Source organism: Lupinus angustifolius, chromosome LG06, assembly GCF_001865875.1.
Source record: "Lupinus angustifolius cultivar Tanjil chromosome LG06, LupAngTanjil_v1.0, whole genome shotgun sequence".
NCBI classification, from domain to species: domain Eukaryota; kingdom Viridiplantae; phylum Streptophyta; class Magnoliopsida; order Fabales; family Fabaceae; genus Lupinus; species Lupinus angustifolius.
In genome coordinates this window covers 13,690,317-13,702,502 of record NC_032014.1, presented here as the reverse complement: position 1 = coordinate 13,702,502, position 12,186 = coordinate 13,690,317, and the positions used below count along the sequence as shown (strand labels likewise).

Below are 12,186 nucleotides of genomic sequence, written 5' to 3'. Positions count from 1 at the left end.
GTGATAAGCACTCCTCTTGCTACCCATTTTAAGTTGAGTGTTAAACAGTATCCTTTAAATGAAGCTGAAAAATTAGATATCCAATGAGTTCCTTATACATCTGTTGTGGGTAGTTTGATGTACGCAACAGTGTGTACAGGGCCAAATATTGTACATGTTGTTGGTACAGTTAGTAGATTTCTGTCAAATCCAGGTAGAGAGTTTATTGCCATTATAGAAGTGTGCAAGGAATTGCTTTGGATGAAAAAATTCTTGCAGAAGCATAGTTTTATCCAAGACAAATACTTCTAGCTGATAATTCCAATATCATAAGGAAAAAATAGAAGTTACGAATATGATATACCTATTGGCAAATATTATATGCATTTTTATTACGAACGTTATTGCAAATAACAATTATGGTTTATATAGAAAATCATGCTACAAACTTTAAAATGATCAATAAGGAGTGAGTTGGATGATGTAAATCATCAATGGATCTTCGACTATATGAATGGCAAACATGCAAAGACATTGGGTTCGTCTGCACGACCTGTAAATTTTGAGAATAAACCTTACATTTTGATTTCGTTAGCCCATTTTGCTAGACCCACTTGTCAGTATTACTAACAGCATGGCAATACAAGTAAAATATATGTACATATAATTAATTAAAAATATCAAGACCAATCAATTAACCCAAACCCAAACTTCATTCACCTAATGAGAATAAAATATCTTATACTATAAGGATATAAGTTATCTCCTTACAGCCACTAAAATCATGACATGTATTTTATTTAATCATTTTTTATAAAACTAAATAAAATAATATACATGTCATATTCTTACTAGCTGGAAGAGATAAATTATCTCTTAGTATGAGGTGATATTTTATTCTCTTCACAAATTTGGTTCATTCCATTCACCATTTCAAACTTTTCTTTTCTGCATCTTAACATTTCATTTGGTTGTACATAACAGAAGAAAGTAAGAAAATAGAAATTTGTGAGAAAGTAAGTAAAAAGAGAGAGAGAAATGAAAAATAAAATAGATTTTTATATTGTTTGGTTTTCTAAGAAAAAAAAGAATAGAAAGATATCTCTCGACCTTCTTTTCCCTCAAATATGATTCATCTCCAATGCTATACACCTCTAGTATTGGAATGTAAGGTAGAATATAATATTTTTAAGCTTTTATAATTTTTTAATTAAAAATAAATAAAAGTTTGAACTCTTAAAATATTATGTTGTCATATGTCAATATATCTGACTAGTATTAGAGAGGAGATGAATCATCATCTCTCTTCATTTTCTGTCGAGGAGAAATAAAAACACATGAATCTTACTGCAATCTTTTCTCTCTATTGTCAAACCAAAGAGGAGAAATAAATTAATTCTCTTTAACTTCTCCCCATCTTACAAGCAAGGAGAAATAAAACATATGGGTTCCACTAGGATTGAGTTGTGCTGTGGACTTCATAGGACTACCCTAGCTTAAGGGGAAAACATGGAGGGAATCTTTGGCCCGTGTATGGAGTATTGTAAGGATGCTATTCATGACTCAGAGATTAGTATGAAAAATACCTTTGGTTAACGTAAATGAAAACTGAAGTGAATACATTGTATGAGATGTAACTCTCAATTGTTCAATAATCATAAAACAACATTTCTTAATTGAGTAGCATAACTCCTAATACTTTCATATTCACCTTCAAAGCAGCTTATCTTATTGAAAAAGATTTTTTTATTACAATTTTATCTATACTATATCCTTTCTGAAATTCATTTTGTCATATAACCTTCTTTTTTTGCCCAGAAACAAAAAGTTACGTTCCATAGTTATAAGAGGAAAAAAAATATAAGAGTTTTATATATTGTTAGTCAATTATCTATCATTTATTTTAATCGTTATTGACTCTTAAAAAATAATATAAATAAATGATGAATAATATAGTAACTATGTATAAAAAAACTTTACACACACATCTATTTATAATTTATGTTGTGCAAAGTCGAGGAAAATGTAATCATTTTATGTGTCATAACTTGTAACTAGTTAGAAAACATTTAATTATTAAACTTTTAACTTAAATAATTTTTTAACCAATCATAATAAATAACACATGAAGTGACATACTTTTAGGATATAAGATCCGATCCGAAATAAATACACTAGTTGATAGAAAAAGAGGTGGAACTGAACCCCTCTAATAAAAGCCAACCCAAATGCATGACGTTTGGGCTTTAAATACTCTTGGGCCTGTAGATTAAAGTACGTAACGGAATGCACACTCGCAGCATATATCTTTTTACTGTTTTAGCACCTTGAAGATCGCTCACTCGCAAACGCACGCAAACGACGGCGTTTCGTTTCACCGCATAGGAAGTTTTGAAGTTTTAAAGTTTCCCAATCACCCAGATCTAATTGTGGGAGGAATCTTAGTTTGCATCTTGTTTGATTTATTAAAAATTAAACTTTTCATTAATTTTTATAGAGAGAAATGGATACAGACGCAGTGAAGTCTACCCTCTCCAATCTGGCTTTTGGGAATGTAATTGCCGCTGCTGCTCGTAATTATCAGAAGGTACACTTTTCACCATTTTATCATTTTTAAAAAATTTCATTCTTATTATTTGAATTATTTTAGCTTTATCATTCTCAATATTGCTTTTTATTAATCATTGTTTTACCATTTTTTCAAGAGAACCGTTTTTTATTTGATGAAATTTTATGTTACTTATTATGATAAACAATGGCGACATAGTGTATGAGGCTCCAACTAATGGGGTCCGGGAGGTTAGATATCCACAACCTTATCCTCGAGGTTGTTTCCAGGTTTGAATTCATGACTCCTGGTCATGAGACAAACAACCTTATTGTTGCGCCAAGACATGCCTCGATTAGCTATTATGATAAATTAAGTTAGTTTGCATGATTTCATAGTCACCTGTTTATGAATATGAATTTAAGGAACGTGTTACAATGCATCATATTGTAATGTTCTTTGATTACTTAGATTCTAGTTGTACACTTGGATGTGCTTTAATTTGGTGTAAAACCAAATTGAGCTAGTTCTCACAAGGAATTGCCTGATTCAAAACTTTTAACCTACAATTTTGCTTAAGCTCTTACTATGCACTCTTTCGTTAAAATAACCTTTTTCTTATTTTCCTTATCATCCATTCTCACTCTATCTAAGATGCGTCCAATATTGTAGTTGAGTACCGTATATTTCAGCGACAACTTTTGAAGTACTGCTTCGATAATATTTCTATGTATTCTTGAAAGTCATTTGAACAATTCCTGAACTTTGTCACTGTTTTCTCTAACATACTGATGTAATGTGGCCTGCACATGATCCCTGCAGGAATTGCTTGATCAAGAGAAGGCACAGTCATCAACTTCCGTAAATGAGGAAGTTGACCTTGATGAGTTAATGGATGTATGCTTTTTAAACTTCTCAACCTCGTCAATTATGGAATATGTATATGTGTATTTCCCGCTATAGTTATATGGTCTAAAAAATTGTGTTGTCAGGATCCAGAGTTGGAAAAACTGCATGCAGATAGGATTGCAGCTCTTAAGGTGTCAATTTTATGCTCCATCTGTACCAAAATGCATAAATGATATTCTGAATTTTGTTTTTACTTGTGAAGTACATTGCCTCTCGTGACTGTATTTGAATTTCATAGAAAGAAGCAGAGAAACGGGAGGCATGGAAGAAGAAAGGTCATGGGGAATACAGGGAGGTAACTGAGGGGGATTTCTTAGGTGAAGTCACTGGAAGTGAAAAAGTGATATGTCATTTTTACCATAATGAGTTCTATCGCTGCAAGTATGTTTTGATTTATTATTGTGTGTCTTCGTGTTAAAATCCCCATCTCTTTCTCTGAAATGCAAATTGTATCTTCCTCGTGTATCAACAAATGTTTCCAGGATAATGGATAAGCATTTAAAGTCCCTTTCATCAAAGCATGTTGATACGAAGTTCATCAAGCTCGATGCAGAGGTTAGCATGAACAATTCTATTATTTGGAAATAAGGATGATTTAGTGTTGCTCAGGGTTGATCCAGTGCAACTGTAATATTGAACACATTACTTTGACTTGGTAAAGAAATTGAGCAAGTTAACTTTTGAAAATGAATTGCAGAATGCACCATTCTTTGTTGCAAAATTGGCAGTCAAGACTTTGCCTTGTGTCATACTGTTTCGGTGAGATCTAAATCTGTTACCATACCTTTTGCTCTTGGTTCATTGAGTGCATTCAATATTCCAGAAGCATATTTGTATTTCTGTTACATGTTAAAAAATGATGAGAGTTAAGTTTAGAATAAAAAAACTATCTTTATCCTCAGTGTGTTTCTTAAAAACAAAAAATGGCTATTGGTTCAATTTTGATGGTGGTAGATGTTATTAGCGGGATGAAATAAAAAGCTGTTGTCACTGTACCAAACTGATAGAGTGTATATACTTCATAAGCATAAAAATCGATTTGTTATATCAATATTTGGCTAAGGTGTATCTTTTTCAGACAAGGAGTTGCAGTAGATAGGTTTGTTGGATTTCAAGATCTGGGAGCGAAAGACGATTTTAGCACAAGAACACTCGAGGCTCTACTGTTAAAGAAAGGTAATGTGCTCTTTTTATGTCTTTTACATGCCTCGGTGACTCGAAAATTTCCTAACTGTTTTTTTGACAGGGATAATTGACAAGAAGAAAGATGAGGATGATGAAGGTGGATATGAAGAAAGTACTCGTAGAAGTGTTAGATCCTCCGCACTTGCTGATAGTGATTCTGATTAAAAGTAATCACCTGGTGGCATCATAAAAGAAGTATCTATAGTTTATCTCACTCATATCTTTTTTCAACTTCTGGTTTGTGGAATCATTGTAATGTTTCTATGTTTGTTTCCTTAGGGGAGGGAGATTCAATCCATGACCATCATAAAACTACTATTATCATGTTATCTATGCTCTCACTCCAACTAGGAAATTGCATACATTTCTCTTATGGGTGTTACAAGTTAGCACTACATTTGTAATGAAAGAATTTGATATAGCTTTCTTAAACATATTTCTTTTCTTTTTCTTTTGGTTTGTACTACTGTCCACTCTCATGCACTGTGATATAAATCATTATCACATTAGAACGTAGTTTTAAGTTCTGGTTTTGGTCTCAATTGCTGCCGTTGTATGATGTGGATTTTGGTCATTCCAACATAAAAATCTGTTTTGGTGAAAGAAGCTTTGAAATTGTTGCAGTCTGTTTCAATTTAGAACATTGCATTTAAGTGTATTTCAGTGGTTTTAATGTGATAAAGAGGTTAGAGGCGTGGGATGAATTTCTTGCAAATGCAAGGCGATATTTTATATATCACAATCTTTCATTGATTAACTCAATTGCAAGGATTTTTTATATACTAATACACTAGTATGTGGATCACCTTTTTCATTTACTTATATAAAATTTCAACTTAAGACGATTACGTTAAGGAGAGAGAAGGGTTCTTGAGTAAGCCTAAAAGAATGGCTTCCACAGCAGATAATCTTAAAAAAAATTAAAAAAAAATGCTTGGTTTGCGCCATATATTTTGGTTTTTGGAAGTTAAAGTGTTATATAATAGTAATTAGTATATGAAGATTTTGGTTCTGGCCAAATTGCCTTACCCAGTAATAACTAAAAACTACAAATAACATGCACAACGGATCCAACTCACTTTTAATATGTATTATAAAATCTACAATTTTACAATATTTTTGGCTAGGGCCTACATATACTTGCAAACAACCAGTACATTTTGCATTTAGGCTATTTAGCTAGTTTAATATTTGACACACAGAACCCATTAGGGAGAATATAATTGAAAAGAACTACATCATCTATTAAGACCTTATATAGTATTAACCCAAGATCAAGCACTATAACCTTTGTTTGATGGATGTAATAGTCCTGCATCATAGCCATCACAGGCTGCCATACAAGCCTCTTCCATGGAAGCCTTAGAAATGCCATTGTTGCAAATGTTAGCAAATGCACGCATATGTTTCATGCCATACTGAGTCAGTGACCCACAGTGAGTTTCAAACACCCTGACCTGAAATTCCAAGTACAATACCAGTTACCAGTTAATAGTAACAAGATCAACTAGAGTGCTCTTTGGTTTATTTTGTTATTGTCTTAAAATTACAGTCACAATATTGTGATATGGTACATCCATCACATTATACAGCAATTACTTTCGACTGCATTGCAAAGCAAACAACTTTACCATTATCTTTATAAGACAAATAATCTTACTATTATCTTTACTCACCCTAAATTATGAAAGCAAAAACAAAGGCTAAAATTTTAATAATCTTTTTAGTTCAATATGTGCATTAATCTAATCTAATTCTTGGACAGGGATTGGACCAATTCCTCATTACCCCGCCATATAGGTGTGAGTCCTAAGGAATGATCAATCCCTATGTAGAAGAAGTGATAAAAGAAAGTTAGTGTCAGAAAAAAACAATTTGTGACATGAGATTATAGTGTTTGAAGTAAATTTACTATCAATGAACATTAAAAGAACAAGAGAACTCAGTCATTTTCTGTTTACCATTGATTTTAAGCATGCCCAATCATCAACAAGTGGCAAACCAGGAACCCTTATGGATTCCAGAACTGAAGAACTTTTTCCTGGTCCAAACAGTAAAACTCCAATCAATTCCACACTGCCATCTAAATGATTCCTGTGTTTCACTGTCTCAGTAATCTGTTTGAGGATGTCTGTCTTCTTTTCTTGTTGATTGTCTGATCTCTTATACTGCAAGAATACAAAACCAGTTTTATAGAAGTTACTACAAGTAGCAAAGACTTTTATAGTATTGTCACATTGTGAATAAAGATATAGGAATGTTCTAGCAAAGAAAAGATGCACTATTTGTACAATCATCCAATTATGTATTACCAAATTATTAAGAGTTTAATACTTTAAATCTTTAATATATAAGCACAGTTAGTGTAAACATTTATACACCATTTATTTGCATTACTTTTTTTGAACAATCAATGGTGGTTAAATATGAATGATAGATGATACAGTGACAGCGTATAAAACTCTTACGACTTACACGGAGCACTCATACATTTTTTCTCAATTTTTAAAGCATTTGGGCAAAGGAGTTTTTCTTGAAAATGAGAACATGTATAAAGAAATATATTAAGGGGGTAAGATGATGACTGGAGGAAAAATGAAATACCATTTGCCACATGAAGAAAATCTCTGCATCTCTTTGGTTAACCACTTCCATTTGTGCTTCTAGCCTATCATTGTTTGGAGGAAAGTTCACGGTTGCAGGATCAAAACCTTGGTATAAATATAGCTTTTCTGCTGTAATGTGGGTATCACCATATTCCATTACATGAGAGCCAGACGCATAGTTGTTAAAATTTGATGTACGCAACTTTACCTACACGAGAAAAAAACATTGCTTGTTTCTATTTGCTTCTCCAAATATCGAACACAACATTGTTCCATAAAATTATCTTACCGACTGATATTGTTGCTTTACCGTTTCCTTTCTCAGATTGTGAGTCTCACTGCAGAAAATTGAAGTGTTAGAGTTCAGGATGACAACATAAGCAACTGAAGTTTTAAATAGCAGTCATGGTTACTGCAATTGCAACAATTGCCATTGATGCAGAGACTATCAAGTCATGCATAATATTACCGACTCGATTAAGGTTATGGACTGCAATTTAAAACCCTATGAGATACCTATATATAGTTTAAAAATTTTTTTAACTTTTTCTCTTTGCACTATCCCATGTGAAGGGACAGAACGAGGGAAGCATGATCAGAGATAAGGTACACTACAACTAAAAGAAAGAAAACAGTCACATTCCAAATACAACATTAAGGAATAGTATATGTACCTTGGACTATTATGTAACCAATTCTATAATCCATTAATCAAGTAAAAATTGTTGACTTTTCAGCAAAACAACTTTGCAACTTTGGACATTATCAAGAAAGGTTGTTCAAAAAACTATTGTTTATTTAGCTTGGATTAAAATATTGCACATTGTACATTGGTTAAACATTTTTGTTGTTGGTATAACCAAGGGCATTCCTCACCTTATAGGTAAGATGTATGATCGCCTCTCCCAACAAGTATCAATATGAGAAATCAAACATTTGACTCTTTGGCCTGAGGATGCAGTGGGGCCTTACATCACTAAACCAACGCCTCCTTAGTAGCACATGGGTTAAACATGAAAGAACATAGAAGAGTCCTATAATTTTAAATAGAAAAGATAAATAAATACCTATCTTCCATCCAAGCAACACTGTACAAATCCCCAAGGCAGGTAATGTACTCTGAGGGTGGAGAAGGTTCCATTCCAGGACAGTAAGTTCCCCAACTACTCTCTTGTGCATTAGATGCAGTTGTTACATAAACATTCAGATTCTTAGGCATTATACCCTCAAAAACACTCCCACTTTCACAAGCTTCCACATATATAACCTACACAACCATAGGATAACATCATTAGTTATACCATGAAATTGTATCTTTTGATTTCCATTAATAAAAAAATTACAATGTTTACCATCTCCTTGTAACCTCCAGATGCATGCTTCTTCTTCAAAACTTCAATAAAATCCATAGCATAAAGGTATGGCATGTTTGGCATCCCTACAATCATAAAAAAATGAGACAAGGTTTTTTATTTCCACTGAATGAATTAATCTAAATATGATTCTACACTTAGCTATCTCTTATATATATTGGTTAATTATGATTCTACATTTTGTTATCTCTTATGTTTAATCAAGCTTAAGTCTAACTAATCATAACTAACAACTACTTAATCATTGGGACTAGTTACATGTCTCCAACTAAGACTTTGTTTGTGAGTTGAGTTTTGTACATAACAAATTGAAATAGTGAAATCTTCAATTTGGCCATAAACCATAGAAACTTCGAATTTGGCCACGATATTAAAGAAAATTACCAAAACATGCTTAACTCACCAAGAACTCCAGGACCACCATGATCAGAGTAATATATGAATATCCTATCCTCAGGTTTGCTGTTGATTACTTTTCCACTTCCACCCTTGACTTTATTCTTGTCCCCAAGAATAACACCATATAAGTTCTCAGTTGTCACATTCTCACCAGTGTAATCCTACGCACATCCCACAAATGTCATAAATTGGACTAGTTTATCAATGGAACATTTCTCTTAGAACAAGTAACACTTGTTACAAACCCTTTTTATTTTTGTGACTATAACCATTCAATTTGGACCATGGAATAAGGTTATGAATCAGGAGGGGGAAAAATGTATGCATCGACAATGCATGAGTTTTATACTCTGCCACTATTTAGCATTCATGTTTAGTCAGCATAGATAATGTACTGACTACATAGATATTTACAGTAATGCATAATATTATATATCCTATGAATTATTGGTCACAAAAAATGATATAGAATCAACATTCAACAAAGAACGCAAACATGATATTCTGTTTTTCTGGAAGTCTCCCCTTACTAATGCGTTTCAAAAAGCCAATAATTGCATTTCAACAATGTTTTCCTCTAAATAATCAAAATCAAATATTAAAGTCTAAGTGCTCCACTAAGAATTTATGATTGAAACGTGAAAAGAAATAGACATCACATGCCATATTCTTGACTTCCTTTATTGTCTTGTCCAATTAAAAAATATCACTGAAATAAAAAGAAAAATCCTAAAAATAAAAATATAATATTTTTATATTGGCTATTAAAATTTGATTGGATATAAATATGGGGATAGGATAGTTTTTGTTTTTGGGAGAGAGGATATGTGTTCATCCTAAAGGAGACACGTTCCCTCTAATTCTACCATAAGCCTCAAAAGTTGCAAAAGGTAAATATATATATTTTTAAAAAGTATTATTGCTTATTGGTGTATCAACAAAACTGTCCACAAAAAAGAATCAAATAAGTAGATGCTCCAGGGACTTGCCACTTATATTAGTCATTTTATGATTGTTTAATTGTTGTTTTCAGTACTATTTAGAATAATTTATTTGTGATAATGATAGCAATGATTCTTAGTCCGTGATGAATTTTCAGCAACCAAAACAATGCATTAATTTATATTATTGAATATTTATTTTATATGGGATTAGGAAAATGTGTAAAGCTGGCTCTTAGGATAAGGGAATAGAAACCCAATACAAACTTACATTTTTTTTTAGAGAAAAAAAAATATACTTAATAGTTAATAGTCTAAGAGTTTTTATATGTTATTGTATTACACATCATTTATTTAAATGATTATTGACTTTTAAATAAAAGTAATAGACAAATAAATGTTGAATAATGTATTGATTGTATATAAATCTACATATTATCAATGCATATTACAGTCTTTTTCCTTAGTCAATAAGCTTAGATTTGCAATTTAATACAAACTTACCTTTCCCCCTCAATCAAAGGGCTTAGGTACTTAATAGTAAGATCTTTATTTATTTTTTAAGTAATATGCTAATAAGATTGGGTAGGATTTAGCCACCTATTTAAGAATTTACTCTTTTTCTTTCTAAAAGAAAAGGACCAAAGTGCAAATTTCATGCATCTTGCGGGCATTAATTAATTATATGTATAAGCCAACGCTTAGGCCTGTCTACCTTTGAGAAATGAGAGAAACCTTTTTTTTTCAGGGAAAAAAGGACAAAAGTGGAAGACCTTACTAAAGTTTTGTATTAAAAAATAGCATGACACATTCAATTAATACAAAAAGACTTGAAAGTGAAGCCAAAAAAGCCTTTGTGTTAGGTAGGTTTATTAATCAATTAGTTGCATATAAACCTATATCCCACTTGTGATACTTAATTTCTTAGCTTAATTATGAGGCAAAGAATAAAGTTGAATTAATTACCTTAGGGACACCAGCATATACATCTGGTCCATGTGGATGGTTGATGATGACTCCAAGTCTTGGATTCATCTCATTCATAGCTATGTCATCATACATAAATACCACTATGTTCTCTTCTTTTAGCCCACCTTTTATAAGCAATTGATATGCATGGCACACATCTGCCTATATATGCACATAATTATTCATCACATCAAAAACACATATATTAATAACCATCAACAAATTAGAGAAACTCACTATAAACTCATAAAATATAAGATTGATTAGTTCATTTCATAAAAATAAATAAGGCTAAGATGTCATCTCAAAACTAAGAATTTGCTTCCTTTAGGGACCTCGGAGAAACTACTTCTACCAACAAAAAATAATAGGGAGTCATAAGGTGATCTAATGGATAAGGTTTAAGGAATGAAGTAAAGAAGGTTATGAGTTCGTGTCTCACCCATAACAAAATTTAAAAAATAAAAAATGGAATTATGAGAGATCCAATGGTTAAAGTGAAGGGTTGGAATGAAGAAAGTCGAGGTACGAGTCTCACCCATAATAAATACTAACATATTAAAATTTGTCGATAAAATGATACATAACCCAAGAATAGATTAGGTAAGGGAAGAAGAAACTAAACTCACTTGATGCCTGTAATTGCCATATCCGCTTGAACCAGCAACAAGAACAGCCCACCGAGTTCCAACTCCATCTGTGTCAGCATCAACCGATTCAGTCGGCAATTGAATCACTGAGTCCCACCGATTCAGCTTTATCCCTGTTGCACTGTGCAAGCTTAACATAAAAAACAACTTCCATGACCATGATAGTAAAGTATACCAAATATCTGCCATGGTAGACAAAACTCGCAACTTGTCACTCACTTATTCCCTATAACTATATAGGAAGAGAAGGGTATATGTATATGTATTTATATATGAAAATATATGATGATATTATATGATGATATTATAAATATTGTGTTAGTAGCTTATCAACAACAACAAAATATTGAGGTAGATGGAGGCAAAGAAAAGAGGTGGTGAAATGGCATATTAATAAGAATATTAGGTGGTTAAAGACAATATGCCATGCAAAATTAAAAGGTGACACGCTTCATATTGTGGGGTCCTTGAGTTCAGTGCAAGGAATGGTGAATGAATGCGTGTTATGGAGTGCAATAACGTAAGCTTATGTGATTTTTCTTCTATTTTCTGCCGAAATATATTCACTTAAATCACTCCTTTGTTTAGCTTTTCAAATTGAAAGTTTATTAGTTGTTGGTTGTATAG

At 32.2% G+C, this 12,186-nt stretch overlaps 2 protein-coding genes across 2 annotated transcripts; one reads left to right on the top strand and one right to left on the bottom strand.

Annotated features, from left to right (window-relative positions):
• Positions 2,309–5,072, top strand: LOC109349993 (thioredoxin domain-containing protein PLP3B-like). Its single transcript, XM_019591089.1, has 8 exons — positions 2,309–2,566; positions 3,350–3,424; positions 3,520–3,567; positions 3,675–3,817; positions 3,919–3,991; positions 4,134–4,195; positions 4,515–4,612; positions 4,683–5,072. The coding sequence occupies exons 1-8, from the start codon at positions 2,483–2,485 to the stop codon at positions 4,784–4,786; spliced, it is 687 nt and encodes a 228-aa protein (XP_019446634.1). The 5' UTR covers positions 2,309–2,482; the 3' UTR covers positions 4,787–5,072.
• LOC109349992 (legumain) lies at positions 5,683–11,848 on the bottom strand. The gene is made up of 9 exons (XM_019591087.1): positions 11,539–11,848; positions 10,907–11,071; positions 9,004–9,160; positions 8,580–8,665; positions 8,295–8,494; positions 7,517–7,565; positions 7,226–7,435; positions 6,583–6,789; positions 5,683–6,078 (listed from the first exon to the last, which is right to left on the bottom strand). Exons 1-9 carry the CDS (start codon positions 11,746–11,748, stop codon positions 5,896–5,898), a joined length of 1,467 nt encoding a protein of 488 aa, XP_019446632.1. The 5' UTR covers positions 11,749–11,848; the 3' UTR covers positions 5,683–5,895.

Excerpts from the sequence above, each read along its gene's own strand:
- LOC109349993 (XM_019591089.1), top strand. The coding sequence starts at position 2,483 with ATGGATACAGACGCAGTGAAGTCTACCCTCTCCAATCTGGCTTTTGGG. Across the intron at positions 3,818-3,918 it reads AATGAGTTCTATCGCTGCAA|GATAATGGATAAGCATTTAA; the intron begins GTATGTTTTGAT and ends AAATGTTTCCAG. Across the intron at positions 4,196-4,514 it reads CCTTGTGTCATACTGTTTCG|ACAAGGAGTTGCAGTAGATA; the intron begins GTGAGATCTAAA and ends TATCTTTTTCAG.
- LOC109349992 (XM_019591087.1), bottom strand. The coding sequence starts at position 11,748 with ATGGCAGATATTTGGTATACTTTACTATCATGGTCATGGAAGTTGTTT. Across the intron at positions 8,666-9,003 it reads TGGTGGTCCTGGAGTTCTTG|GGATGCCAAACATGCCATAC; the intron begins GTGAGTTAAGCA and ends TTATGATTGTAG. Across the intron at positions 6,079-6,582 it reads GGGCATGCTTAAAATCAATG|GTCAGGGTGTTTGAAACTCA; the intron begins GTAAACAGAAAA and ends TTGGAATTTCAG.